This window comes from Rana temporaria, chromosome 8 (assembly GCF_905171775.1).
Source record: "Rana temporaria chromosome 8, aRanTem1.1, whole genome shotgun sequence".
Classification (NCBI taxonomy): domain Eukaryota; kingdom Metazoa; phylum Chordata; class Amphibia; order Anura; family Ranidae; genus Rana; species Rana temporaria.
In genome coordinates, this window is record NC_053496.1 from 75,439,175 (window position 1) to 75,464,777 (window position 25,603).

General features: G+C 41.8%; 1 protein-coding gene across 1 annotated transcript in view; it reads left to right on the top strand.

Annotated features, from left to right (window-relative positions):
* Positions 1-5,744: 5,744 nt before the first annotated feature.
* ASAH2 (N-acylsphingosine amidohydrolase 2) overlaps positions 5,745-25,603 on the top strand; it is an 83,856-nt gene continuing 63,997 nt past the window's right edge. Inside the window, exons 1-2 of the mRNA XM_040362061.1 lie at positions 5,745-5,934; positions 22,182-22,359. Coding sequence (XP_040217995.1) covers positions 22,208-22,359 — 152 coding nt within the window. The 5' untranslated portion in view covers positions 5,745-5,934; positions 22,182-22,207. The remainder of the gene's footprint in view (positions 5,935-22,181; positions 22,360-25,603) is intronic.

Genomic DNA, 25,603 nt, shown 5'->3' on the forward strand with positions numbered 1-25,603 from the left:
CACAGCCGCCTGTCAGTGCCCATCAGTGCTGCATATCAGTGCTGCCTATTGGTGCCCATCAATTCTACATATCACTGCCTCCTCATCAGTGCCCGCCAGTGAAGGAGAAAACAACATTTTATAACCGAAACAAAGAAAAACTTTTTTTTTTTTTCAAAAATTTCGGTCTTTGTTTAGTTTGCTTAGAAAAAAAATAAATACCCCAGTGGTGATCAACTACCACCAAAAGAAAGCGTTATTTGTGGGAAGAAAATGATACAAATTTAGTTTGGGTACAGTGTTGCATGACCATGCAATTGCCATTCTAAGTGCAACGGCGCTGAAGCTGAACAGTGTCCTGAGTATTGAAGTTAATCAGCACATTCTGAAAAAAATCGGAAGACCACGCATGCCCGGAAACTAAAGAATACAGTACAATGCAACACATTATACAGTATCACATGAGAAGTCGTATTCTGTCATACGAGAATTTTCTGAACTTTAGTAACCTCTTCATTTTTTATATGAGACTAGCATACAAAATAGACAATCATTTGTTCGACATTCTCGTCTTGTGTACGAGGCTTTACCATGCATTGTTCTGTATTGTTTTGCTTCCTTGAGCTTCCACCAAAGAGAACAGTGAGGAGCACCAAATATCGCTCTAAATATCAGAATAATAGTCAGAGACAACAATGCCTCAGATTTTACAGGGTTTTTTAGGGTAGTGCTTAGGCATAATTAACATTCTTAAAGTGGATGTAAACCCAATTCATGAAATTTGAGCTGGGCACATATATCTGCAGTATTTTGTTATCTCATTTCAAAGAGCTAAGTCCCGTAGCTCTCTCCTGACCCATTCCTCTGTTATTAGTCTGAGAACTTCTGACAAATTCTCGGACACATCAGATAAAAGCAGCCTGACTCTTCTGTTGGGGAGGTTGCTATAAATAGATTAGCAGGGAGCTGGCCCTGTTACAAAACACCTCTGTGAGTCTATGCCTATGAGGAGAGGGGGTGTGTGCCTTTCCTCCAATCAGCAATTTTATCTATCTTGGCTGTATGCCCAGACATCACACTCTGTGTTAAACAGGAAGAGAAAATTTCCTAATACGATCTGAACTTTCTAAACCGTATATAAATGTGGAGAGATTTGGTTCATCCCTGTGTATCATCTGAGGCTGTTCACTTCACTGGGTGTATGGAGGGTTTACATCCACTTTAAGGCCCCTTTCACACTGACACGTTTTTCAGGCGGTTTAGCGCTAAAAATATAATCTAAATACCGTCTGAAAAAATCCTGCCCTGCAGTCTTCAGTGTAAAAGCCCGAAGGCTTTTATACTGAAGCGGTGCGCTAGCAGGACCGCTCCAAAGGTGAAGGATCGGTGTGTTTACCGCACCTTCACTGCTCCTTCCCATTGAAAGCAATGGGAAACCACAGTAATACCGCCGGCAATGTGCCTCTGCAGAGTCCCCTTTGCGGGCGTTATGAACCCTTTTTCGGCCTCTAGCGGGGGTTTAAACCGCACCGCTAATGGCCGAATATCGCGGTAAAAACGACGGTATAGCGGCACTAAAAATAGAGCCGCGATACCACCAGCGCACCTCCCACGCCCAGTGTGAAAGGGACCTTAATGTTCCTTATAACATGGCAAATCTTTTTCTTCATATGCCGTGATGGTCTTTAATTGGCCCAGCTTGTAAGAGTGCATAGAACGTTCAGGTGACTGTCAGTGGTAACGCACCGCCATTTCTCTATTAGATTATAATAATATTTGACCTCCCTTCTATTAAATGTCTGTCACCTCCAATGTTTTTATTTTTTACAACAGCATAATTCTTTATATTCCTATCTGCACAATCTGGGTTTTATCAGGTTTTGCGATTTTAGATAACATATTTTTTTTAAAACATACATCTTTACAATGATACTTTAGGACTGTGCCCTTTTTCAAACCAGCTCAATAAATGACGATTTCAACAAAGCAATGAACACAGAGGATATCTTGTGAACTTTCATCGTCATTTCAGATGGGTATATTTTATCAAAAGTGTTTATCCTTGCTATCACTCAATCACTGATTAATAGTAATAAAAACTGCTTATGTGACGATCAACCCTAATGAAAGTCCACTGAGATAAAATGCCGTAAAATATTTATCACTTAAAGAAAACAAGATAAACCTGGTGATGTGTATTGTATTCTGGGGTTTTCTACATTATATAACAACTTCCACATGTCCCAAGATGCATGCCTCCTGACAACACCTCCTCGCGCCTACCAGTTCTCATTCCATTTATTAGTAATCACCACCAAATAATGACTGCGTGAATTATATGGTGGAGGTCAGCAGTCACCCAGAAAGAACACTATTGGCTCATTAATTACATTGAACCAAAAGTACAGTTGTGTTTAGCGAAACCAATCAGAGCTCGGATTTCAAAAATGCTAATGAGCAAAGTAATAAATATTGATATCTGAATACTAAGGGTTGGATAATACTGATTATCTTAGTGATGTGAACATCTTTGGCCCTATTTGATTAGGCTGTGCAATATTCAGTAATCTAGAGCTACCTAGTGATTTTCATCTTTTAATCATCTGACTACACAAAACAGAGGCTTCTGTACAATTGCATGAGAAATATACAGGCAGTCCCACGGATTACAAACAAGTTGGAACAGGTAAATTTTTTAAGTATAACTCCAACCAAAAATTATAATTTTTTTTTTTTTTTTGGATAGCATAGGGTAGTGTTAACACCTCTGTAATGTTTGTTTTGCTATCTGTGACCCTGTTCAGAAGATTTCATCTCACTTTCTGTCCCGGTGACAATTATGCCTTGTTTCCACTGAACGGAACGGTTCGGGTCAGTAAATTTGGAGCGGTTAGAATGGGACCGGTCTATTCTCGTGAGCATTTCCACTGCAAATCGGACCGTCAGGGACCATTCAGGGTTTAGAAAAAATGTCTAGCGCATCCACCAATCAGTGGAATGTATTGTATCTCCGCCTCAATGAAACCGTTCCATTTTCAATGGCCCCACATCTGAAGCAGGACCCAGAATGGTCCGGTACGGTTCGGTTTAATGGCACACTTTCATATTGGAAACACCCAAAATAGCGTACCGTACCGAACCGATCCGCTCAGTGGAAACGAGGCATTAGATTTGGAAAATTATGGGTTGTTGTGGAAACAAAAAAATGGTGATAATGCTTCAACCTTTTTCCCAATGATAACTTTTACAGGAGTGAATTTCCCTTCCTAGGAATTAGATTTCCTCTCACTTCCTGTTGTCCCCCTTTGTTTGTAAGTATAAGTTGTATGTAAGTCGGATGTTTGTATCTCGGGGACCACCTGTAGTCTTTGCATATTATACTCCCTTAATAAAAAAGACCATCAGTATGATTCTGGCAGCTAAATTAGTTATATTACACTCAAATGACTGAAAACCCTCTCTGGGCATGAGCACCTCGCCCAGGCGCCCCCCTGTCACATTAGGTTTTACACTGTGTCGTTGGGGAAAAGAACTTGCTGTGTCACCCTGTGTAGGTAATTCAGTAAACTCAGAGGACTCGGGCCAGCCAGGCATACACAGGGTGATGGGGCAAGTACATACCTCCCAACATTTTGAGATGGGAATGAGGGACACCTCCTAGCAAACGTATGTAGGCATAGGACACGTCCCATGCCACGCCCCCTTAAAGGGGAAATAACCCCAACATTTTTTTTTATCACTACTATTCCTTTATATTGGCTTTTAAAATTGAAAAATGCAGCAATTTAGAATATGAATGAAAGCTTTAGCACTGGGAAACACTTTTTTAAAGATAAAAAGTGCATTTTATATACAACTATATAGATCGGACCAAAATGAGGGACAAATGAGGAGGAAAGAGGGACAGAGGGACATTGCTCCAAATGAGGAACAGCGTTGCCACCTGTCCAGGATTCACCCAGACAATTCGGGTTTGGAATAATGCACCCAGGTTTCAGACTGCCTGAAACCCGGACACATTATTCGGAATGGACTATGGCTTCCCAGCAGGGTTGCTGGCTGCAGCTGTCTAAGTTAAGAGTGTCTGTTATACTCCTTCACACTGCTCAAAGCCAGCGCTAACAAACCACCCCCCCCCCAAACACACACAGACGGGAGAGAAGAGAGGGCTCGATCTGCACCTTTCCCCCCACCCCTGCCCCTCTGTGTCTGCCCACACTCCAATACCTGGCACTGTGCCTTTAGAAAAAAAGGAAAGTTTGGGCTGGTAATTTGAGGTCCAGCAGCCTCAGATACATCTGGATGAGAGGTGCTGACTGTCAAGGGGTGAGTGAGATCACCATCCTTCCCTGTCTTTGACTGAAGTCTCCCATCTTCTCTCTCCAGCCTCTGAGTACACTAAGGCAAATCAGGGCTCTCAGAGTACCCCTTACATCAGATTTCCCCTTTACACCGAAGGCCACAGTGTTTCCCCTTACATCAGAGTCTTCTTCGTACATCAGAGTTCTCAGTGTTTCCCCTGAAATCAGGGTTCCTAGAGCATCCCTTATGTTGGAGGCCTCAGAGTTCTCCCTTACATCAGAGTCTACAGAGTCCCCCCTTACAGTGAAAGGGAACTCTGCAAGTTCAAAAGTAAAAGGAGAACTCTGCGGATTTAGATGTAAAAGGTGAACTCTGTGGACTCTGATGTAAAGGGGGCCACTTGTTATTAACTTCATATGATTAGAAATGTTATTTAATAGAAACATATTTGTATAGTTTATACAATAAAAAAAAAATAGCTGTGCACCTCTAAAGTGTTCGGTTTTGACTTGATGAAAAGGTGGCAACCCTACTCATGCCTGAAGAAGGGGCCATGCGTGGCTCTTAAACATTGCAATTTTATGCTGTGATGTAATCACTTCAATATATTTCGGAAAAAAATACCCTTTTTTTAATAAAAAAATAAGACAACAGTAAAGTTAGCCCAATTTTTTTTATATTGTGAAAGATAATGTTACGCCAAGTAAATTGATACCCAACATGTCACATTTCAAAATTGCGTCCGCTTGTGGAATGGCAACAAACTTTTACCCTTTAAAATCTCCATAGGCGACGACGTTTAAAAAATTCTACAGGTTGCATGTTTTGAGTTACAGAGGAGGTCTAGGGCTAGAATTATTGCTCTCGCTCTACCAATCACGGCGATACCTCACATGTGTGGTTTGAATACAGTTTACATATGCGGGCGCTACTCACGTATGCGTTCGCTTCTGCGCGTGAGCTTGGCGGGGCGCGTTTTCTGTCTCCTTACTTTTTTAGCTGGCTCCTGGATTCCAAGCAAATTTGTCAAACACTGGTCTATGTATAAAGTATAATGCAAAAAAAAAAATGTTCTTTAATATCTTGCATAATGCAGCTGGTCCAGACTAGAGAATAATGCTGCAATTGTGTATGGCATGAATATTTCTGTCTCGCCTCTGGGTTCTGATGTTCTTATTTTTTTTTCCGCTTGGTTTAATAACACTCATTGCTATCCTGTTGTTTTCTTCATGCTTGGTTCTGGGTGATAGCACTGCTATAGATATGTTTTCGTCTCTGTATCAATAAATGTGATAGGGGATATAAGAGAGGTACCATAGGGTGTAAAGTACAATACGTAGAATCATATAAAAAAGATTTTGATTGTCTGTGTTGGTGTCATCTCATGAAGCAGCTGACTTCTTTCCAGGACCCCATTAACATCCAGCAACAGGGGTTGTTATCAGCGAGAAGAGTTAAGAGGAACATCCTTGAAGTAATAAAGATAAGGCTGGAATAGCAGTGAGCAATGATTCAGAGTGAACAGTATAAGATTAAGTTCAGTGTATGCTCATAACAGGAGATCCTAATGGAGTGAGACTCGGGAACATTCTCCTCTTGGTAGGAAACATCTGTACTTTTATATTCAACAGTCAGTGGGAATTGTACTCAGAGGTAAGACATTCAGCCCTAAAGGCATTTCATTTAGACTGTGCTCTTAGAATTCCTCTTCTTTTCAGAGCCAGTAATATTTCCTCTGTCTGTTCTTGAGGTTTTAAATTAACAGTTGAGAGATGTGTGTGTGCTCATCTATGTATATACTGTATCAAATGAAATAAAAAAGCAAAAAGGTGGTACAAAATGCTGTAACCCATAGCAACAAACCATCTTTTACCAGGGTGACTACGGTAACCTATTCATATTGGTGACTCTACTGCATTTTGCCATGTCTTGTTGAATTTTTGTAGCTTTTATAGTTTTTCGGACATATATTTACAAATGTCATGTGCCATTTGATATTTTTTATTGATGAATACATACAGAATTTTTGTGTTCTAGTGTCAGATGGTTGAAATTAGTTGCTGTTGAGTTTTGGGTATAGTCCATTATCATGGAAGCAAATACGTTGTTAACTTTGCAAGGGAATTATCCACAGAGCTTAGTTGATGAGGTGAAGCTTTGATGACTTCAATCATTCAATAATGTGCAATGGGTAGGGTTTTTTTTTCAGGTGGAACTTGGTGGAACTTAGTTCCACCACCTCTGGCTCAGACCCTTTGGTGCCTGATGACCACAATCACTTGTAAACACAGAAGTCCAGTTTCTGTGTTTACAAGTGACAGCTCTGCACTCTATGTGTATCCCTCCTGGACTCTGCACTCTGTATGTAATGCAATCCTGGTATTTAATGCCCCTTTACCACTTGCTTACTGTGCACATATACCCTCTTCCTGCCCAGGAGAAATTTCAGCTCCTGGCACTGCGCCGTTTTAACTGACAATTGCGCGGTCGTGCGAAGTGGTTCCCAAACAAAATTTATGCCCTTTTTTTCCCACAAATAGAGCTTTCTTTTGGTGGTATTTGATCGCCTGTGCGGTTTTTATTTTTTGTGCTATAAACAAAAAAAGAGCGTCAATTTTGAAAAAAAACACTATTTTTTACTTTTTGCTATAATAAATATCCTATTAAAAAAAAATATATATATATATTTTTTCCCAGTCTAGGCTGATACGTATTCTTCTACATATTTTTGGTAAAAAAGAAAAAGAAAAAAAAATCGCAATAAGCGTATAGTGACTGGTTTGCGCAAAAGTTATAGGGCCAGATTCACAGCGGAGATACGACAGAGTATCTCAGATACTCCGTCGTATCTCTCAGAGTATCTATGCCACTGATTCATAGAATCAGTTACGCATAGATATCCCTAAAATCCGACAGGTGTAATTGTTTTACACTGTCGGATCTTAGGATGCAGTACCGCGGCCGCCGCTGGGGGGAGTTTGCGTCATAAACCAGCGTCGGGTATGCAAATTAGGAGTTACGGCGATCCACGACGGATTTTCGCGTTCGCTACGTCGCCGCTAGTTTAGTTTCCCGTCACAAAGTTAGTCGTCGTTTTTGGTGCCTTAACTTTACACAGCAATCGTATTGCTGTATAAAGTATGGCCGTCGTTCCCGCGGCGAAATTTAAAAATTCACGTTGTTTGCGTAAGCCGTCCGGGAATACGGAATTACGCTACGTGCGTCACCGTTCGAAAAAATGACGTCACTGCACGCAAAGCACGGCGGGAATTTGGAAACGGAGCATGTGCAGTAGGTCCGGCGCGGGAGCGCGCCTAATTTAAATGGCATACGCCTATTTAAATTACGCGGGCTTACGCCGGAGGCCGCCGGCGTAGTTTTCATCGCAAGTGCTTTGTGAATCAGGCACTTGCGATGAAAACTTGCGGCGGTGTAATGTATCTACGATACGTTACGCCGCCGCACTTCTACCTGAATCTGGCCCATAGCGCCTACAAAATAGGGGACATAATTATGATTTTTTTTACTAGGAATGGCGCCGATCTGCGATTTTTTTTTTATTGGGAATGCGACATTATAGCGGACACATCGGACACTTTTGACACATTTTTGGGACCATTGACATTTATACAGTGAACAGTGCTATAAATATGCACTGTTTACTGTATAAATGTGTCTGGCAGTGAAGGGGTTAACACTAGGGGGCGAGGAAGGGGTTAAATGTGTAGCCTAGTGAGTGATTCTAACTGTAGGGGGAGGGGACTGACTGGGGAGGTGACCGATCTGTGTCCCTATGTACAAGAGACACAGCATCGTTCTCCTCTCCCTGACAGGACGTGGATCTGTGTGTTTACACACACAGATCCACGGTCCTGCTCAGTTACTGGGCAAGTGCTTTCTGCATTTTGCAGATTTGCACTACAGAATGTGTTCCATAGGAAACCATGTCAAATGGACTGTACTGCAAATCTGCAAAATGCAAAAAGCACTAAAAATGCATAGGTGTGAATCCAGCCTTACTACATAGAGTGCAGGAGGGTAAAAAAAAAAAAAACTTCTGCCCTAAGGCCTCATTCACACCTATGTATTTTTAGTGCATTTTTCATTTTTCAGATTTGCACTACAGAATGTGTTCTATAGGAAACCATGTTAGATGGACTGTAGTGCAAATCTGCAAAATGCAAAAAGCACTAAAAAAGCATAGGTGTGAATCCAGCCTTAGGGCAGAAGTTTTTATGTTGTTACCCTCCTCCACTCTATGTAGTAAGGCTGGATTCACACCTATGCATTTTTAGTGCTTTTTGCATTTTGCAGATTTGCAGTCCATTTGACATGGTTTCCTATAGAACACATTCTGTAGTGCAAATCTGCAAAATGCAAAAAGCACTAATAATACATAGATGGGAATCCAGCCTAAGGTAAAAAAAACCTTCTGCATGCAGCTGTCCTCGCAGCCCCCATACCTGAGCCCATTCTCAAACCAGTGATGTGCACGAGAGCCAAGGCTCTGTCGAGACTTTCGCTTCTCATTGGCTCATATACATTGGCTCCCGCTGCTGTCAATAACAGCCAGTGAGGAGGAAGCTGGATGCAGAGCCGAGACACGCTCTATGGACACAGAGCAGGGTGCAGGAGCGAGCACACACAGGTTTCCCAATAGCAAGCGACTTGCTGTGGGGGCACTCAGCAGGGGGGAGGAGCCAGGAGCGCCAACGTGAGACCCAAGAGAAGGAGGATCAAGGCTGCTTTGTGCAAAACCATTGCACAGAGCAGGTAAATATGGCATGTTTGTAAATATTACATTTTTTATTAAAATAACAATCTCTTGAAAAAGGAATCCCAAAGTCCAGCATTCCAGACAGAAACAGAAAGGTTAAGCACAACATATCCAGTGAGGTTGCCCCCAGTACTTCTAAGCAAGTATGTACCACTCTTTAGACTAAATCTTGTCTTCAAGACTTTTGGGTTTTTGCTACCTACAGTCAGTTTTTGTTTTAAGTTGTAAACCCACTTTTTGGACTTCTACCTATAGGTTAGCCTAGAATAAGGCCTACCTATAGGTAGTGGAAATATCTCCTAAACGTGCGCCGTGTACAACAGGCACATATCATGAATATAAAATGTTGGGATAACATGCACTATATTGTCAAAGGTATTGGGACGCCTGCCTTTACAGGCACATGAACTTTAATGGCATCCCAGTCTTAGTACGTAGGACTCAATATTGAGTTGGCCCACACTTTGCAGCTATAAGACCTTCAACTCTTCTGGGAAGGCTTTCCACAAGGTTTAGGAGTGTGTCTATGGGAATGTTTGACCATTCTTCCAGAAGCGCATTTGAAGTCAGGCTCTGATGTTGGACGAGAAGGCCTGGCTTGTAGTCTCTGCTCTAATTCATCCCAAAGGTGTTCTATCCGGTAGAAGTCAGGACTGTGTGCCGGCCAGTCAAGTTCCTCCACTCCAAACTTGCTCATCCATGTCTTTATGGACCTTGCTTTTATACACTGGTGCAAATCATTTGGTGGAGGGGGGATTATGGTGTGAGGTTATCTTTCAGGGGTTGGGCTTGGCCCCGTGGTTCCAGTGAAGGGAACTCTTAAAGCGTCAGCAGCATACCAAGACATTTTGGACAACTTTGCGCTCCCAATTCAGTTTGGGGATGGCCCCTTCCTGTTCAAACATGACTGTGCACCAGTGCACAAAGCAAGGTCCATAAAGACATGGATGAGCGAGTTTAGGGCGGACGAACTTGGCTGGCCTGCATAGAGTCAGAGTCCTGACCTCAGAGTCCTGACCTCAACCCAATAGAACACCCTTGGGATGAATTAGAGCGGAGAATGCCAGCCAGGCCATATACACAATCCTAAACCTTGTGGACAGCCTTCCCAGAAGAGTTGAAGCTGTTATAGCTACAAAGGGTGGTCCAACTCAATATTGAACCCTACGGACTAAGACTGGGGTGTCATTAAAGTTCATGTGCGTGTAAAGGCAGGTGTCCCAATACTTTTTACAATATAGTGTATTTTTAAAGTCTTCCAGCTTAACAAAGTCACTAACATCTGATTGCACTAAGCTTAGAAGATTTCTTCTGTAAAATCAATAAAAGATATTTCTTAAGAAGAACATTTGTTCCAATCGATCTGTTTGTGCTGTTACAGGGAAATATCATAACTTTGTATACGTACGCAATCATAATAACTTGAAGAACTGTATAATCTGTGTAAATAACACAAGGTTCAACTAATTTAGTATTGGCTAATGCAGGCTTTCCCAACCAGGGACAATTTTTTACTAAAATCCATTATAGGAGGCTACGCTACAACACTGACCACCAGTTTGAGTGAGTTCTTCTCCGTAGACCGCCAAAGTAAAGCTGCATTTCTTACCTGATCACAGTATAAGTGGGCCCTCCATTGGCCACCAATGTAAGGGGACACCTCACTGACCATTGCTGCAATGAGGGCACTTCTTCACTAACTACCAATGTAAGGGGGGCATTTCTCTGCTGACTACCAATGTAAGGGGGCACTTCATTATTGACCACCAGTGTAAGAAGGTCAATCTCTACTGACTTGCGTAAGGTGGGACCTTCTCCACTGACCTCTTGTTTAAGGGGACACTACAATTTTCACAGTCTGTGTTTCTTTTCATGAAAATATTATTATTATTGTTTACCCTCCTCATAAAACGATTTACCTATCATTACCTAAAATTCGAAAAATATAAGGAACGAAAGCTTTGGACTACATTTTTTTTTGCAGATCCCACTGTTTGAGAACACATTGCCACATAGTTTGGCAACATGGTTACATGATCTTTGCTGAAAGGGATCTGAACTCTTCCTCCTACAGCAGAAGTCATATGACTGAATGCCCAGGCTTTCAAGCATGTAGCAAGCCACCATGGAATCCTACAACAGTAGTTTTTGCAATGAAGTAGGCATGTTATACCTTATACACATGATTGGAATTTCTGATGGAAAAAGTCTGACGGAATTTTTTCATCGGATATTCTGACCGTGTGTGTGCCCCATCTGAGTTTTTCCATCGGAAATTCATACGGAGTTAGAAAAAGAACATGTTCCCTTTTTTTCTGATGAAAAAAAATTTATATTGGAAATTACGTTCGTCTGTGTGGAACTCCGACGGAGAAAAAAAACATGCATGCTCAGAATCAAGTCGACGCATGCTCAGAAGCATTGAACTTCATTTTTCTCGGCTCCTCGTAGTGTTGTACGTCACCACGTTTCGGACGGTCGGAATTTGGTGTGACAATGTGTATGCAAGACAGCTTGAACGGAATTCCATCAGAAAAATCAGTCAGAGTTTATCCCAATGGAAATTTCAATCGTGTGTACGGGGCATTAGTGTTTCTATTTTACTTAATACGTTGAAATAAATTGAGCTGGCAGGGTAGCCTTTTCAGTCTCCCATATACTATTAAGGCATTCACTTTTCACCCTGCTAGGAGATCATGGGGTGTGTAGATTTAAAATGTGATAATACTGTCTGTGATGCAAAATTGGATATTTCTGTAGTAGCAAAAAAGTCAACTTTGCGTCAGTTAATGGGCTGTGAAGAACCTATGACTGACATTCAAGAATAACATGAATAAAGATGTCAAAAAATAAATAATATTAATGTACAGAAATCCCCTGTTCCCATTCACTGGGACAGGAAGTTAAAGTGTTATTAAACCAGGACCCTGCATTTACTATATCTGGTCTCCCACAGTACACAGAACATGGACATGCAATTATTTTAGTAAATGTAAACGGCTAAATACCTTTTCTCATCAGCACTTAGAGCAGTCTTATGACTTATATCAGTATCTGGTTAAAGCTTGTTGGAGGAGTTTTTATTCTCCCCAGATTGACCTATGAGGCTGCAGGACCCCCGACCCTCTGCCTGGACAGTACTTTACACGTTCACAGAAAAACAAGCATTTGTAGTACAGGTGGCAACTGCCGCAGTATTGGATCTGATGCTGCAGCAGAAACACAGAGGAAATATAAAATGATCAAAGTGTTACTAAACCCAGGACCCTGTATTTACTATATTTGGTCTCCCACAGAACATGGAAATGCAATTATTTTAATAAATATAAACTGCTAAATAGCTTTTCTCATCAGCAGTATAGCCTTGGGACTTCTATCAGTTCCTGGTAAAGCTTGTAGGAAGAGATTTCATACTGCACTGAGCTGTCTTATCAGGATCCAGGACCCCTGACCCTCTGCCTGGACACTGCTGATTAGCCCTGTGGTAATCACATGCTCTCTCCCAAGAAAACAAACTCTCTAGCAATACACACCAAACTGAGCATGTGCAGCCTGACTCTAAAAGCTCTGTCTTACCCGGACCTGTTCTGGAGTCAGTGGAAAAAAGGAGGATCTGTGCATACAGGAACAAACAGCCTTTTTACACAATGCAGAGGTTAACCCCTTAGCTTCCACAGTGAGTATAACAAGCATGGTTTACCGCATATACACACTGATTTTACTATTGTGGGTTTAGTAACACTTTAAGTGATTATTATTAAAGTGGAGCTAAAGGCAGTTTATACTCGCCACTCCTCCAGTGGTCCTGTCCCTCACTGGTGCCAGCATCACTTCTTTTCAGTCAGCTTCATTGGCTGGTGCGGGATGATGTCACTCCGGCACATGCAGAACTTTAGTTCCACTTTAATATGTAATATTGTATGTAAAAATACATAGGTACATAGTAGGTAAAGTTGAATAAAGACACCAGTCCATCCAGTTCAACCTGTGTAGGTGTGCCTGTTCATAATCATTTTCCGTATCCCTGTATACTGTGTTCGCTAAGATACGCATCCAAGAGTTTTTAAAATGAGCAATACTTTCTGCTGACACCACCAATTGTGGAAGTGAATTCCACATCCTTACCCCCCTGAGAGTGGAATACCCCCTATGCAGTTTAAGGTTAAACAGCTTCTCCTCCAAAATCATTGAGTAGCCCCCTGAGACTGAAAAGTGTATTCCCTATGCCAGAACCCCCAAATATTTTTTTAATTTGTTGGATTTAATGATACTATAATGTTACATACCTATGCAAAGTATATGTGGTCCATGTGGGCATTTTCGCCCAGTTATTTAATTATAACTTGAGTAATACCTAAATAAAATACTGACTAAGGTCAGGTCAGGTGTAGGCTGCTGGTGGAGAGATGGAAAGTGACAGTATGCATTCTCCTAAAACAGTACATATATCTAACACCTAGATGAACAAATGGTTGTCCTATTCTTTTAGCAACAACACAGACGACCATAGGTGTGTGCAGCCTATTGCATTAGGGTGTGCACCCCAAAGCTCAAACACACGTGTGTGTGTCTGTCTATATATATATATGGCCCTGGCACATTTATCTCCCTGCCGACACAGTGAAAGAGAAGTGGCAAAGTTGGTAAAATGGAGATCTTTCTCATCTCCCTGCTGCTACACAGCGTGATTAAGCTAATGTGCACTAGGTGATTAGGGTGTGCCCAGGCACACCCGGCACACCCTGTGCGCACGCCATTGCAGATGACACAGTGGTAGTAATTCTTTCTGTTATACTGTTACAACATATGTGTTACAGTGCTTTTTACTACCACCCATAACACAGTGGTTTCAACCATAGTTTTTGTTCCATCATCATCATCAAAAATATCTTTTTCTTTAGGTTTATTTGTTATCTTACACGGGTGACCTCTGGGAAATAAGAGGTCAGAAAAAACGCATGGCTTTGGGGTTAAGGTTGATTAACTCGATTTAATTAAGGGAAGGTCTCGCAAAGTTTTTATCGCTACATATGTAGCACGTAATTACCCTCGAATGAGCTATTGGATGTATTTGGTCCCCTGTTCCTGTGGCTACAACTCTGCAAAAAACACTCTTAGGCCGCGTACACACGGTCGGACAAAACCGATGAGAATGGACCGAGGTTCAGTTTCATCGGTCCAAACCGACCGTGTGTATAGCCCATCGGTCTGTTGTCCTTCGGTCCAAAATTTTAAAACATGCTTTAAAATCGAACCGATGGACCGCTGCCCCATCGGTCCAAACCGATGGTTAGTACAGAAAGCATCGGTTCAAAACCTGTGCATGCTCAGAATCAAGTCAACGCATGCTTGGAAGCATTGAACTTCGTTTTATTCAGCACGTCGTGTGTTTAACATCACCGCATTCTGACCCGATCTGTTTTTGGAATGATGGTGTGTACGCACATCAGACCATCAGGCCACTTCAGCGGTGAACCGATGGAAATATCCCGTCGGACCATTCTCATCGGTTTGGAACGACCGTGTGTTTACGCGGCCTCACACACCTGGCTGGGTGGGGAATATTTGTAGATCTATATGCAGTACCCCGGTAGCAAAAAGATATGAATAACAGTAATGACACATATCGCAACAGGTGAACAGTAGAAAGAAATATGCCGTAAAAAACAAGCAATAGGCATAGAGAGCAACTTTTTCTAAACCCTATACAATGACATCTACTGGGACAATCCTAACTAAGGAGAATTATGCCACTCTAATAGTTCAGTTCTATAATATACTCTCTTCTGCTGGCCAGCTGGTTGGGACCCAACTTTTATGCACTCAGGATAATGTCCCTTTAAGCACTGATGATTACTATGTACAGCTGCACCAGATTCTGTGTGCATCAGGTTTAGTAAAACTCCCCCACAATGTCATTCATTGTTATGGTACTGTCAGCCGCCTGAAAGCACAGTGGAAGCACATAATACTGATCCAGGGCTGCTGCATCCTGGGCCTCATACCTCAGAAAAGGACCTACTCTGCCTCCTGCCCTTTGTCCAGACCTGCTCCACCTACTGTCCAGTGCCATGCTGCTGCTATGGTGAAGATTGTAAGATAGGACAAGGTACTGAGGGCTCAAGGGGGCTCTTATGTGAAGGGGGCTTCTGATAGGAAACAATACAATCTGACCCACATGCTGAAAAGTTTGGAGACCCCTGCCTTATAACAATAGGTTAAAACAATATTTGGTAAAAGAAAAATTATAAGTAATGCAGCTTCTTGTAATTGCTAGGCAACACCCTACAAATATGGATACAGGTACTGTATATTAAGCCATCAAGCTGAGGAAATAGCCACATCACCACTGCCCGAATAGGCACTCACATTTTGGGGGACGTTTTTTAATAGAAGCCAGAAGGGTAATTTGCCTGCAATTTAAAAAACATTTTTTCATTGTAAATGTCAGCACTAAAAAATTGTTTGTATTTGGTACATTTTCCCCCGGGTCTTCCCGAAATTCTATTTTTGACAACCCTTTGCCTATTAGCCTATAAAAACCAAGGGCCAGATTTACAAATGAGATACGACGGCGTATCTCCTGATACTCTGTCGTATCTCTGTTTCTATCTATGCGACTGATTCATAGAATCAGTTACGCATAGTTAGCCATAAGATCCGACAGGTGTAATTGTTTTACACGGTCGGATCTTAAGATGCAATACCGCGGCCGCCGCTGGGGGGAGTTTGCGTCGTAAACCAGCGTAAGGTATGCAAATTAGGAGTTACGGCGATCCCCGACGGTTTTTCGCGTTCGCTATGTCGCCGCTAGTCTAGTTTCCCGTCGCAAAGTTAGTCGGTTTTTTTGGTGCATTAACTTTACACAGCAATCGTATTGCTGTGTAAAGTATGGCCGTCGTACCCGCGTCGAAATTTAAAAAATAACGTTGTTTGCGTAAGCCGTCCGGGGAATACGTAATTACACTACGTGCGTCGCCGTTCAAAAAAATGACGTCACTTCGCACAAAGGACGGCGGGAGTTCGGAAACGGAGCATGCGCGGTAGGTCCGGCGCGGGAGCGTACCTAATTTAAATGGCACACGCCCATTTGAATTGGCCCGCCTTGCGCCGGAGGCCGCCGCTGTAGGTTTTCATCGCAAGTGCTTGGTGAATCAGGCACTTGCGATGAAAAATTGCGGCGGTGTAACGTATCTAGGATACGTTACGCCGCCGCGATTCTACGTGAATCTGGCCCTTACGTCGTTTGCGTAAGCCGTCCGGGAATACGGAATTACGATACGCGCGTCGCCGTTCGAAAAAATGACGTCACGGCGCACAAAGCACAACGGGAATTGCGAAACGGAGCATGCGCAGTCGGTCCAGCGCGGGAGCGCGCCTAATTTAAATGGCACACGCCCATTTGAATTGGCCCGCCTTGCGCCGGAGGCCGCGAGCGTAGTTTTCATCGCAAGTGCTTTGTGAATCTACGATACGTTACGCCGCCGCAATTCTACGTGAATCTGGCCCCTATTGCCTATTAGCCTATAAAAACTGAAATTTTTCATTGGACTGATTTGGCTCCCATTGATTTCAATGGGGTTAGGGTTTGGCATCTGAACTTCTTTGAAGAATCTAGGGCTTGATTATTTTTCTATCATTTGGATTATAACTCTGTTCAATCTGTTAATTTTCCTCTTGCAGTCACATCCAGGAAGGTTAACTAACTTTCAAAATTGGAATTCCTTTTAATATTACTAAATAATACAAATTGTGTAGCCTTTCCCCTAAATGGTTAGCATAGGACAAACTTTATCTTCATTCAAAGTGAATTGAGCTGGTGAATTGCACAGTGTAATATATTTGAAGGGTATTTATGATAAGGTTTAGCCAATTTCCATATTTTCCTTGAAAATATAATTATTTCGGACAAATGATTGTGTCCCCTAAAATGGAAAACATTTTTTCATTATGTTCCTGTCCAATAAAGCTAATGAACGCAATGTTTTTAAACAGAAATAAAAACAACTATTTTCTTTTAATTTGTTCTGTGATTGCAATCATAACATTTGTGCCATTTTAACAAAAGCAATTATACTGCTAAAGCGCCTGCCATCAGCTTTATAGCCTCTGCTTCATTTGTGGCTGCTTATTTCAAAGCTTTACTACTGAAATATATGCACATATTTTATTCCTACCACTGGCGTCTATTAAGAAATACATTGAAATACTTTTATGTGATAGACCAACACAAAGTGTATTTGTATTCAGCCCCCCTGAGTCAATACTTTGTAGAACCACCTGTCGCTGCAATTACAGCTGCTTTTTTTGGGGTATGTCTCTACCAGAGTTGCACATCTAGAGAGTGACATTTTTGTCCATTCTACAGATTTAACAGATTCTCAATTGGATTTAGGTCTGGACTTTGACTGGGCCATTCTAACACATGAATATGCTTTGCTCTAAACCAGCGGTCTCGAAAATGCAGCCTGGGGGCCAGAAGCGGGCCCTTTGTTTGCTTTAATCTGACCCTTGGGGTGCTATTTTATTCATTGGCACCAATGAAGGGCAGAATTCCTCCCAATGACATCAATGATGGGGCAGGATTCCTCCAAATGACGGGGCACAATTCTTCCTAATGACATCAATGATGGGGCACAATTTCTCCCACTGACAACAGTGATGTGGGATTTTGTACTCCTGATGGCCACAGTCCGGCCCCCTTAAAGCGGAGTTCCGGCCACAATTTCACTTTTTAAATATAAATACCCCTGTAATACACAAGCTTAATGTATTCTAGTAAAGTTAGTCTGTAAACTAAGGTCCGTTTTGTTAGGTTGTTACAGCATTTAGACACTTTATAAAATAGAAATTGACCGGGGCCATCTTAAGTGTGGGCATCATGACTTCCTGGATTTCAGCCTTGCAGATCTCGCGCATGCTCAGTGCTGCACAAGTAGTGTAATAGGTTTCAGATCAGGTTTCAGCACCTGTACTGTCCAAGTCACATGGTTCTTCGAGACTGGGGAGTGCACAGACTCCTGGAAAGTTACACCCACTACATTCCCAGGAGTCTGTTCGGCGTAGGTTAGGAAGCTTAAGCACCTAGGTGCAGGAAGTGGGAAGATTAACTATTCTGCCTAGCAACAACACTTTGAAGGCATCTAAAAAAAAAAAAAAATTTTTCTTAAAGGACTAATGAATTTTTTTTAAAACTACTGATGTAATGTTATATTTATGGGTGGAACTCCACTTTAAAGTCTGAAGGACAGTAAACTGGCCCTTTGTTTAGAAAGTTTGGAGACCCATGCTCTAAACCATTCAATTGTAGTTTTGGCTGTATGTTTAGGGTTGTTGTCCTGCTGGAAGGTGAACCTCTGCCCCAGTCTTGTGTCTTTTGCAGACTGTAAGGCCGCGTACACACGACCGGTCCATCTGATGAGAATGGTCCGACGGACCGTTTTCATCGGTTCACCGCTGAAGCAGACTGATGGTCTGATGTGCGTACACACCATCAGTTAAAAAACCGATCGGGTCAGAATGCGGTGTCGTAAAACACACGACGTGCTGAAAAAACACGAAGTGCAATGCTTCCAAGCATGCGTCGACTTGATTCTGAGCATGCGCGGGTTTTGAACCGATGCTTTTGTGTACTAACCATCGGTTTTGACTTCAGCCGTCCATCGGTTCGATTTTAAAGCAAGTTCTCTAATTTTTGTCCGGAGGACAACAGATCGATGGGCCGTACACACGGTCGGTTTGGACCAATGAAACTGAACTTCAGTCCGTTTTCATCGGTTTGGACTGGTCGTGTGTACGCGGCCCAACAGGTTTGCTTCTAAGATTTCCCAGTATTTGGCTCCATTCATCTTCCCATCAACTTTGACCAATTTTCCTGTCCCTGCTGAAAAAAATGCATCCACACAACATGATGCTGCCACCACCATATTTCAGGGTGATATGCATTGTTTGTTTTCTGCCACACATAGCTTTTTGCTTTTAGGCCAAAAATTTCCATTTTGGTCTCATCTGACCAGAAAACCTATTACACATGTTTGCTGTGTCTCTCACATGGCTTCTCGTAAACTATACACTGGACTTCTTATGGCTTTCTTTAAACAATGGCTTTCTTCCATAAAATTTGTGTAGAGCACAACTAATAGTTGTCCTCTGGACAGATTCTCCCATCTGAGCTGTGGATCGCTTCAGATCCTTTAGAGTTACCATGGCTGCTTCTCTGATTAATGCCCAGCCTGTCAGTTTAGGTGGACCGTCATGTCTTGGTAGGTTTGCAGTTGTGCCATACTCTTTCCATTTTTGGATGATGGATTGAACAGTGCTCAGTGAGATGATATGAAAGCTTGGTATATTTTTTATAACCTAACCCTGCTTTAAATTTCCCCACAACTTTATCCCTGACCTGTCTGGTGTGTTCCTCTGCCTTCGTGATGCTGTTTGTTTGCTAAGGTTTTTCTAACAAACCTCAGAGGGCTTCACAGAACAGCTGTATTTATACTGAGATTAAATTACACACAGATAGACTCTAGTTACTAATTAGGTGACTTCTGAAGGCAATTGGTTCCAGTAGATTTTAGTTAGGGGTATCAGAGTAAAGGGGTCTGAATACAAAATCATACCGCACTTTTAACATATTTTTTTTTTTTTTTAAATTGAAAATCATTTTCTTTCCGCTTCACAATTATGTACCACTTTGTGTTGGTCTACTACATAAAATCCCAATAAAATACATTATGTTTTTTGGTTGTAACATTTTCAAGGGGTGTGAATACTTTTTCAAGGCACAGTATATATATGCAGGCGTGGCTTGGCTGGAGCATGGCTGGAGCATGGCTGGAGCGTTGGCTGGCTGCATTCATCTACATACTTTAGCACTGGGTTGGTGAGCGGCACCTTTTCTTCTCATTGATAATGCTCTTACACCTCTGAATGATGCACTGACGCCATCTCCGTTCACTGTAACCAGCGGGGAGACCTCTGTCTCAACTTAGAGTGTCACTGCAAGTTTAGTTTGGGTCAATCAGATCAAATGATTAGATGATCTGGACTGGAACCAGGCCTCTCAGTTTATGATCATCAGTACAGAGCTCTTGGTAAAACACAGCATTGCATATACGTGGCTTCATGGGAAAAGATCCACTTCCAGGAGGCTGTATAAATGCATATGCTCAACAGGAAGGGCCTAAGACGCATCCAATATGACAAAGATGCAAGGATCCATATTTATAAAATCTTTGAGAGTAAGTGACTGCAAATAAGCTGTATGCTTTTTCTATTTCTATTCAAACATTCCAAAAAACAAACAATTGCCCTTTTGGACATAAACAATCTTAACAGTTTAATGCCTCAAAATGGATAGTTTTTGTGTGGATGATGTCTGAATCCTGCACTTTGTATGTTTTGAAGACTACAGCATGAGGCTCTCGTCACACCTATATGCACTTTGTAAGCCTTAGCACAAAAAAATATATCTACACCTTTTCTTTTTACAACACAGTGGGGCAGATCCACGTACATCGGCGCATTGTTGCGGCCGGCGTAGCGTATCTCTGATACACTACGCGGCCGTAACTTACAGCATAATTTCCTTATCCTCATAGAAGTTGCGTCATAAGTTATGGCGGCGTAGTGTAATTTTGGCGGCATAAGGGCGCGCAATTCAAATCAATGTGATGGGGGCATGTTTCATGTAAATACGTCGTGACCCGACGTAAATGAAGTTTTTTTTTAACGGCGCATGCGCTGTCCGTGGGGGTATCCCAGTGCGCATGCTCGAAATTAAACCGGAACAAGCCAATGCTTACGACGGTGACGTCATTCTACGCAAATCCCTATTCGCAAACGACGTAAAAAAAATCAAAATTCAACGCAGGAATGACGGCCATACTTAACATTGAGTACGCCTCATATAGCAGGGGTAACTATACGCCGGAAAAAGCCGAACGCAAACGTCGTAAAAAAATGCACCAGCCGGACGTACGTTCGTGGATCGCCGTATCTAGCTAATTTGCATACTCGACAAGGAATTCGACGGAAACGCCACCTAGCGGCCGGCGAAAAAATGCACTTACGATCCGACGGCGTACTAAGACGAACACCAGTCGGATCGAGCCCAGATGCAGTCGTATCTTGTTTTGTAGATACAAAACAAAGATACGACGCGGGAACTTTGAAAGTACGCGGCGTATCAATAGATACACCGGCGTAATTCTTTTGTGGATCTGCCCCTGTATGTTTTGAAGACTACAGCATGAGGCTCTCGTCACACCTATATGCACTTTGTAAGCCTTAGCACACAAAAAAATATCTACACCTTTTTTTTTTTACAACAGTGCGTTTACAGTACATCTGTGAGGATATAATAAAATAGAATACAATAGAAAATAAGATAATAAAATAAAACAAATAGAAAAAAAATGAATAGAATAAAATAGAAAGAATATAGCTGTCTTTCAAAATAAATTTGAATTTCATATCGATTAAAAAATAATGAATATACAAAATGTATTTGAATATACGAAACAAATTCTGAAAACGAATCCTTTTAAGATAATGAATATGATGAAAATAAATCATTCACAAATCCAAACAAAAGGAAACACATTTTTCTGTTGTGCACATCTCTAGTTGCCACAATGGAGCAGTGGCTCCAGCTCTCCTAAATCCCACCAGGATTTCTGAACGCTGCCTTTACTCAGGGTCGTCTTAACAGCATCATGGGCCCCTGGGCAAAGTAATGCTCTGGGGCCCCTACAATGACAGTGCAGGTAAACAGACATCAAGAAGGTAGGAGGCAGACTGCCTCCCCTGTGTATCTATCACTTTCAGTGCCATTATGGGGCCCCCAATTTCGGGGCAGTGTGGGTTCAAGGTCCAGCTGCTTTAGGGAAAGTGCAGGGGCCCCCCATGCAGCTGGGGCCCCTGGGCAATGCCCAAGTGTGTCCTCTCATTAAGACAGCCCTGCCTTTACCCCCACGTTGCAACAGATGTCTTCTTTCTGAATTCTGCACAATAGAAAACTTTTTGGGTGGACTAACTTTGTAAAAAATAACACACACAAAGAATTTTCTAAAGTTTTAAAGCTTCTCTTTGTTCAATTTTGATAACGTGATTTTTTTTCTCTCAGCTTGTAGATCTTGACCTTAAAGGAAAATGGGAACAAAGAAAAGAGTTTTAAGCAATTTGGAAATAATTTTGATAACACTTCTTGTGTTGCTTTTTGCCGTTTCGGCTGGCTTAATAGCATTAATATTTGTCCTGGAAGACATGCCGCGAGATCCCAGTAAGTTATTTCCTGCTTTCATGTATCTTTTTGAAAGAAGCACAGTGGAAAGTATATTTGATACTGTCATTTACTGGAATATTAATCCATACCTCTGACTTGTGTCTTGTAGCGACCCTTTTACTAAGAAAGAAATGTGACATTTATTAGCAGAGATGCTCAATACTTTTGCTAATCCAAGGTCCTTAGGTCAGCTTTACCCTGCACTTCCTTAGTACTGAGTCTTGTGAAGATGTTAATTTTATCATAGTATGTGATTTTTATCAGGGAGAGTGGATATGTCAGGCAACAGCCGGCACAAGGTCAAAACACCACCACTTCTGGCAGAACACTGTGGTAGCCGGTAGCAAGCACGTTTTATTGACCTTCACAAATTCTTGCAAATTAACTTTTGAAGAAATTAAGTTCTTAGGTTCTAGTTTATTTTATACAGTTTTATATATACACTATATTGCCAAAAGTATTGAGACACCTTCCTTTACACGCCCATAAACTTTAATGGCCTCCCAGTTTTAGTCTGCAGGGTTCAATATTGAGTTGGCCCGCCCTTTGCTGCTATAACAGCTTCAACTCAGGCTGTTAAGGTTTAGGAGTGTGTCTATGAGGTTGGGCCAAGACCAACCCCTGAAAAACAACCCCACCCCTTAGTCCCCCCTCCACCAAATGATTTGGCCAAGTGCACAAAGCAAGGTCCATAAAGACATGGATGAGTGAGTTTGGAGTAGAGGAACTTGACTGGCTTGCACAGAGTTCTGACCTTAACCCGATAGAACACCTTTTGGATGAATTTGAGCGCAGACCACGAGCCAGGCCTTCTAGTTTAACATCAGTGCCAACCTCACAAATTCTCTTCTGGAAGAATGGTCAAACATTCCCATAAACACACTCCTATACCTTGTGGACAGCCTTCCCAGAAGAGTTAGAACAGTTATAGCTGCAAAGGGTGGGCCAACTCAATATTTAACCCTGTTTTATAAAAAACTGTTTTATAAATATGCCTTCTAATCTTTTTTTTGTTACCCTGACAGATTCTAATATTAAAATCTATAGCTCAAGGCTTCCTCTGCAACCATGATGAACACGAAGACCTTACTACCGTACTAAACTTTATACAGTCCATTTGCTGAATAGTCCTTATGGAATTAATTTTAATGTCAAAATAACCGTTCATGGAATCAGAATCTGAAAATATTGTTAACATTTTATAATAAAAAACATAAAATGAAAAACAGATATTTCCCTATCACATAAAAAAGCACCCAATAGCCAGTGTATCCCATTGACAAATAAATTTAAAAGAGCGAACAAAAGTCCTGGATGGCTTCACTCCAATGTAAAAATGCATACAAAAGCAAAGGAGAAGGCCTTCAAGAAATACAATGCTGAGAGATCATCATCAGCATTCAGACTTTACAAAGAATGCAACAAGATATGTAAGGGTGCAATTAGGGCGGCTAATATATAACACGAAATACACATAGCGGAGGAGAGAAAAAAAATCCCAGGAAATTCTTTAAGTATGAAAACAGTAAAAAAGTAGGACAGACAATTTGGCCACATAAAGAATTAGGAAGGACATCTGGTTAAAAAGGATGGGGAGGTGGCGAAGGTATTGAATTTATTCTTCTCCTTTGAAGTCCCACCAACATGTCAGATTCAAAGTAATGCAAAAGTTGTGGCAGTGTGAACCAGGGCTTAGGCTGGGTTCACACTACTACACTACTTTCATCCTACTTTGCTCTGCTACATTGGTCCTACATTTATCCTACATTGGTCCTACATCCATCCTACTTTCATGAACAGGATACTACTTTGGTCCGACTTCAATGATATTCAATGGGTTGAAGTAGGATCAATGTAGGACCAAAAGTAGTACAGGGAGCATTTTCAAAGTCCGACTTGTGTAGGACCAGTTAAGACAGCTCTCACAGGGAAACATTGATTTTCACACGTCATGCTACATGAAGCTCCCAATGTAAGACCGTTTGTCGGACAAGTGTGAACCCAGCCTCAAACCTAGAAGCTGATTGGTTACTATGCACAGCTGCACAGGATTCTGTGTGCATCAGTTTTAGTAAATCTTCCCAACTGTGTAAAATCTACATAAAAACCGATTGCAATTATTTGCAAATTTCATAAACCCATATTTTATTCACTTTAGAAAATAGAAAACATATCCAGTGTTTATACCAAGAAAAAAATAAGGTCATTTTGAAATTAATGGCAGCAAGTCTCAAAAAGTTGTGCACGAGGCGTAAATTACTGACCAAAAATTCAGATTTTTTAAAATGTATTTTCTTTTACGAATGTGCCTGTGTGCATAGGCACATTACAATTAATGGGCTGTATTTTAGGTCAGTAGAAAAAAAAAGCTGTACTGAGCTTTTTCCAGCTGCGGTGTGTAAGAGGCCTAAAAAGAAAAGCTGGTAAAAATATTTGCAACTAGTTAGGTTAGTAACATGATTGGGTATAAAAAAAAGTATCCTAGAGAGTCAGATGGGTTCAAGAATACTTCCAAAAATCACTGTCTGTGAACACAGTTCACCATGCCATAAATGCAAGGTAAAGCTCTATCATGCAAAGAAGGATTCATATCTGAACACGATCCAGAGTCACCGCTGTCTTCTTTGGGGCGAAAGCTAATTTAAAATGGCCTGTTGCCAATTGGAAAACTTCTGTGGTCAGACGGATCAAAATTTTACATTCTTTTTTTCAACCTTGGGTGCCATGTCCTTCAGACTAAAGAGGAGAGGGACCTTCTGGCTGATTTTCTGCAATCAGTTCAAAAGGCTGCAGCTCTGATAGTATAAGTGAGCATTAGGACTCTTTCACACGGAGCGAATCCGTATTGATCCGCCCCGTGTGTGTCCGTCTGCTCAGCGGGGATCATCCGTAAATCCCCGCTGAGCTGTCGGCGGACAGGGCGGTCCCCGCACACTGTGCAGAGACCGCCCTGTCTTTCCTTCGCTCTCCTCTATGGGGAATCGGATGAATACGGACCGTGTGTCCGTATTCATCCGATCCGTTCTGCCAGGCGGAAGAAAAATAGGGTTTTCTTCCTTCTGAAAAAGCGGATCTTTGCGGAGGCGGAGCTTTACGGACGTTAGCGGATACTCATCCGCTAACGTCCACAATCCCATAGGGATGCATTGTGAGTCCGTAAACGGACTTGTAAAAAACGGACCGTTCGTCCGCCCGTGTGAAAGGGCCCTTAGTGCGTATGAAATGGGCAGCTTGCACATTTGGAAAGCACCATCAATGCTGAA